Source organism: Bison bison, unplaced genomic scaffold, assembly GCF_000754665.1.
Source record: "Bison bison bison isolate TAMUID 2011002044 unplaced genomic scaffold, Bison_UMD1.0 scf7180017864266, whole genome shotgun sequence".
Lineage (NCBI taxonomy): Eukaryota > Metazoa > Chordata > Mammalia > Artiodactyla > Bovidae > Bison > Bison bison.
This window is the reverse complement of record NW_011494838.1, coordinates 259,909-265,752: the sequence shown is the minus strand read 5'-3', so window position 1 is coordinate 265,752 and position 5,844 is coordinate 259,909. Positions and strand designations below refer to the sequence as shown.

Here is a 5,844-nt window from a genome sequence, read left to right as displayed (position 1 = left end):
CACTAGAGAGACTCTATACATGGACATCACCAGATGGTCAATACCAAAATCAGATTGATTATATTCTTTGCAGCCAAAAATGGAGAAGCTCTATATAGTCAGCAAAAACAAGACCAGGAGCTGACTGGGGCTCAGATCATGAACTGCTTATTGCAAAATTCAGACTTAAATTGAAGAAAGTGGGGAAAACCACTAGACCATTTGGGTATGACCTAAATCAAACCCCTTTTAATGATAAGTGGAAGTGACAAATAGATTCAAGGGATTAGATCTGATAGAGTGCCTGAAGAACTATGGATAGAGGTTCACGACATTGTACAGGAAGCGGTGATCAAAAACATTCCCAAGAAAATGAAAGGCAAATGGATGTCTGAGGAGACCTTACAAATAGCTAAGGAAAGAAGAGAAGCAAAAGGCAAAGGAGAAAAGGAAAGATAAACCTATTTGAATGCAGAGTTCCAAAGAATAACAAGGAGAGATAAGAAAGCCTTCCTCAGTGATCAGTGCAAAGAAATAGAGGAAAACAATAGAATTGTAAGGACTATAGATCTCTTCAAGAAAATTAGAAATACCAAGGGAACATTTCACGCAAAGATGGGCTCAATAAAGGACAAATGGTATGGACCTAACAGAAGCAGAAGGTATTACGAAAGGTGGCAAGAATACACAGAAGTGAAGTGAAGTGAAGTGGAGCTGCTCAGCTGTGTCCGACTCTTTGCGACCCCATGGACTGTAGCCTACCGGGCTCCTCTGTCCATGGGATTTTCCAGGCAAGAGTACTGGAGTGGGTTTCCATTTCCTTCTCCAGGGGAACTTCCCGACCCAGGGATCGAACCCGGGTCTCCCGCATTGTAGGAAGATGCTTTACCATCTGAGCCACAAGGGAAGCCCGGAATACACAGAAGAACTATACAAAAAACAAACATCTTAATGACTCAGATAACCACGATGGTGTGATCACTCACCTAGAGCCAGACATCCTGGAATGTGAAGTCAAGTGGGCCTTAGGAAGCATCACTGTGAGCAAAGCTCGTGGAGGTGGTGGAACTCCTGTTGAGCTATTCAAATCCTAGAAGGTGATGCTGGTAAAGTGCTGCACTCAATGTGCCAGCAAATTTGTAAAATTCAGCAGTGGCCACAGGACTGGAAAAGGTCAGTTTTCATTCCAAACCCAAAGAAAGGCAATGCCAAAGAATGTTCAGACTACCACACACTTGCAAAGTAATGCTCAAAATTCTCCAAGCGAGGCTTCAACAGTACGTGAACCGAGAACTTCCAAATGTTCTGGATTTAGAAAAGGCAGAGGAACCAGAGATCAATTTGCCAACATCTGTTAGGTAATGGGAAAAGCAAGAGAGTTCCAGGAAAATATCTACTTCTGCTTCATTGCCTACACCAAAGCCTTTGACTGTGTGGATCACAACAAACTGTGGAAAATCTTTCAAGAGATGGGAATACCAGACCACCTTACCTGCTTCCTGTGAAATCTGTATGCAGGTCAAGAAGCAACAGTTAGAACTGGACATGGAACAATGGACTGGTTCCAAACTGGGAAAGGAGTATGTCTAGGCTGTATATTGTCACCCTGCTTATTTAACTTATATGCAGAGTTCATCATGCGAAATGCTGGGCTGGATGAAGCACAAGCTGGAATCAAGATTGCAGGGGAAAAAAAAAAAAAAAGATTGCAGGGAGAAATATCAGTAACCTCAGATACGCAGATGATACCACTCTGATGGCAGAAAGCAAAGAGGAACTGAAGAGCCTCTTGATGAAGTTGAAAGAGGAGAGTGAAAAAGCTGGCTTAAAACTCAACATTCAGGAACCTAAGATCATGGCATACTATAAAGCAATTATCCTTCCATTGAAAATACAATAATTTTTTAAGAAGGTAAAATGTACTGATGAATCCAAGTTCAATCTATTGAATGCAATTTAAGACTCCTATGGTTGCTGAAGACCCTGTGGCTTAATCTCAGTAGTGATTAAGATTGCCTGGATACAGGTTTACGAGATTCAAATCTCACCCCCTGGGCAGATCACTTAACATTTGCAGGTCTCGGGTTCATATTCTGGGGAGTGGGGTGAGAGCTCCCTCCCTGGAAGTGAGGAGCAAGTGTGATCATCACAGTGCCTGGTTCAAGGGCCCGCAGCCGCTTCACTTACCCACATGGAACGCCACCTGCTATCATGGTGTTCACCATCCCGTGCATCCCGAATTGTGTAAGTAGTGCTACAGGTGTGTGCACGTACTGCAGCTAAGGTGGCTGTAGCTTCCAGAACATTCCCTCATATTCACAGGCACCCTTTTTACTTGCCTCTGTTATCCACAATGTTTGGGAGACAAGAAGGGGGAGGAGGAGTTAGTGAGGGCTTTCGTTAATTACGTGTGGTATGTTGAGACTGAGCTTTATGTATGGAAGTCGTGGATATGGTTATTGATACAATCATCTTCAGAGTGACTTTTTCTTGGACACCAGCTTGCTCTCTCTCTCCGACCGCAGTGAGGCTGTCACGAGGGCTCTCCGCGCGTCCCCTCGGTGCAGCGCCAGAGCCAGTTTTCATAGAGCCCAGTGACGACCATTCGTATACGTTCACAGTCATGTGACTGCTTTGATTTTATCCAGACTGTATCAAAACTTTATTCTTTCATGACACACTTTTATTTCTTTAAAGTAATAAGTTAAAAGTAAATACAGTATACAATATAAAAATACATAGACCTTCTCTGCTTTATAGAAAACTATACCAGCAATATCACTAATATAATTATGTTAAGTGTTATTAAAGTTATTTCTTTAGGAGAATTCAAGTACATGGTACATGCTTTATTAAAAGAACTGTAGCACCATCTTGTGTGAGATACAAATTCAGTGCTTCAGTAAATGTAATTTTATTAGAGTGTTGACTATTTTCATTTCTTACTAATAGGTCAAGGTCACTTTATTTTTTATGATTATAGTATTATAGATTCAAGCAAGTAACTAGATTTAGAATTTGGTTATATACGCTTTCAGTATATCTGTACTAAGATGCGTTTAACAAGCATTTAACTGCCTAATTTGTGCACAAAATTATATGAAACATGGAAACACCAGATTCCATGTGCTGAGTACACAGTAAATATCTGGTTCTAAATCTCTTACAATTTGATACAATTTATAATGTTAATGTCTTTTGCTCATGTTACCCACTCAGTCCTCAAGGTATTTTTTCTGAATACTTGTTGAAGTTCTGGTCACACATATGTAGGCATGCTTCTTGATGTGCTAATTTGAATTTCATCTCCCTTTTGAAAGAAAGGATCAAGTATAGAAATAAAAACAGCCATAAAAGCCTAGAGGGAAGTAAGTGTCTACTGATGAAACAGCACATGCGTCTGAGCTTAATCCACGTTATCAGTGACCACAGAGCATGGTTCTTAAATTGAGTCTTGTATAAAATATCAGCTTTTACCTAATAGTGTAATTCATTGAAACTACCATGACTATTCTATTAAAATAGGGAAAACGTAATAATATTATCTTATAGACTGGACAAAATTTAAGCAGTTATAACCACAGATATTTGCCAAACACATATTTAAGTATATAATAATGTACAGTTTGACTTGTGTATTTTAGGAAATGTTATTACCAAATATTTGCTGTTTACGAAGAAAAACATAAGGTTAACCATGTGACGAAAAGTCACGCAGACCGTGTGCTCTGGGCTCTGCTGGCCTCCCACACTAGAACCTCAAGCCCCGAGTTGCTGATTTATCTCTTCCCTACACATGCTTCCTGTCTTTCTCATAAAAATGTGAATAAATATTTTTTTCTTGTTTTAGGCAATTCAAACCAACCCATAGAAGTGACAGCACTATATTCTTTTGAAGGACAACAGCCAGGAGATTTGAATTTTCAAGCTGGAGACAGAATCACAGTTATATCAAAAACAGATTCACATTTCGATTGGTGGGAAGGAAAGCTTCGAGGCCGGACTGGCATTTTTCCAGCCAACTATGTTACTATGAATTAAAGTTTATATTATTTTGTTCTTTGAGAATTACAAAAAAATTAGTTCTACACTGGAGGGAATTACTATTCAGTTAAATACTGTTTAGTATAAATGTAAAGACACCACCTCTGTTTATTCCATAAGCTTTTATCCAGTATGTAAAAGATTTTGGTTATATAAATATATGTGTGTGTGTGTGTGTGGTTAGCTTACATATCTTTACTTTCCATTGATTTTTTATCACATACACTATTTAATAGTTAATATCACATTTTTCTTGTGTTCATTTTCAAACATACACTAAACCTTTGATTTGGCTGTGTGTATGGTGACTTGATTGTATCTTGAGAATCTAAGGATTAGGGTATGAATACCACTTCATATATTTGCAAAATGACTAGAAAAGAATAAATCAGCTTAAATAGTATATTAAGTAATACTTGGAGTTGGAGATATTGACTAGAATAGTAATCCCTAAAAATTATCTCTGTATCATCAAAAATTATATATGTATGAAACATTGTAAAGAATTTCAAAGAAATTCAACTATGCATTAAAAAAGATGACATCTGTTAGCTTTACTTCTTTGGTGACGCTCATTCATATGTAGCAGTAGAATAAAGTTATGTTGATATGGTTCCTTTGTCTCTAAATAAATGTTTTTAAAATGCTAAGTTACTGTCTTGATTTTGTTTTTCATATTTTCTTTTTTTAACCAGAGGTCTGTGGTTGGTCTGGAGGTTAAAATCAACCTCCATGACTGTTTTGCTAGCTTCTTTTTTTTTTTTTCCAGCTTTCTTAACATGTAATTTCTTTGCAGTGATCGCTGAGGAAGGCTTTCTTATCTCTCCTTGCTATTCTTTGGAACTCTGCATTCAGATGCTTATATCTTTCCTTTTCTCCTTTGCTTTTCGCTTCTCTTCTTTTCACAGCTATTTGTAAGGCCTCCTCATACAGCCTTTTTGCATTTCTTTTCCATGGGGATGGTCTTGATCCCTGTCTCCTGTACAATGTCATGACCCTCCATCCATAGTTCATCAGGCACTCTGTCTATCAGATATAGTCCCTTAAATCTATTTCTCACTTCCACTGTATAATCATAAGGGATTTGATTTAGGTCATACCTTAATGGTCTAGTGGTTTTCCCTACTTTCTTCAATTTAAGTCTGAATTTGGCAACAAGGAGTTCATGATCTAAGCCCCAGTCAGCTCCCGGTCTTGTTTTTGCTGACTATATAGAGCTTCTCCATATTTGGCTGCAAAGAATATAGTCAATCTGATTTTGGTGTTGCCATCTGGTGATGTCCATATGTAGAGTCTTCTCTTGTGTTGTTGGAAGAGGGTGTTTGCTATGACCAATGCGTTCTCTTGGCAGAACTCTATTAGCCTTTGCCCTGCTTCATTCTGTACTCCAAGGCCAAATTTGCCTGTTACCCTGGGTGTTTCTTGACTTCCTACTTTTGCATTCCAGTGCCCTATAATGAAAAAGACATCTTTTCTGGGTGTTAGTTCTAAAAGGTCTTGTAGGTCTTCATAGAACCATTCAACTTCAGCTTCTTCAGCGTTACTGGTTGGGGCATAGGCTTGGATTACGGTGAGATTGAATGGTTTGCCTTGGAAACGAACAGAGATCATTCTGTCAGTTTTGAGACTGCATCCAAGTACTGCATTTCAGACTCTTTTGTTGACCCTGATGGCTACTCCATTTCTTCTAAGGGATTCCTGCCCACAGTAGTAGATATAATGGTCATCTGAGTTAAATTCACCCATTCCAGTCCATTTTAGTTCGCTGGTTCCTAGAATGTCAACATTCACTCTTGCTATCTCTTGTTTGACCATTTCCAA

At 38.7% G+C, this 5,844-nt stretch overlaps 1 protein-coding gene across 1 annotated transcript in view; it reads left to right on the top strand.

Moving 5' to 3' along the window:
* Positions 1 to 4,673, top strand: part of SH3YL1 (SH3 and SYLF domain containing 1) — a 47,409-nt gene extending 42,736 nt beyond the window's left edge. The window contains exon 11 of the mRNA XM_010848436.1: positions 3,830 to 4,673. Coding sequence (XP_010846738.1) covers positions 3,830 to 4,020 — 191 coding nt within the window. The 3' untranslated portion in view covers positions 4,021 to 4,673. The remainder of the gene's footprint in view (positions 1 to 3,829) is intronic.
* The last annotated feature ends 1,171 nt before the right edge of the window (positions 4,674 to 5,844 follow it).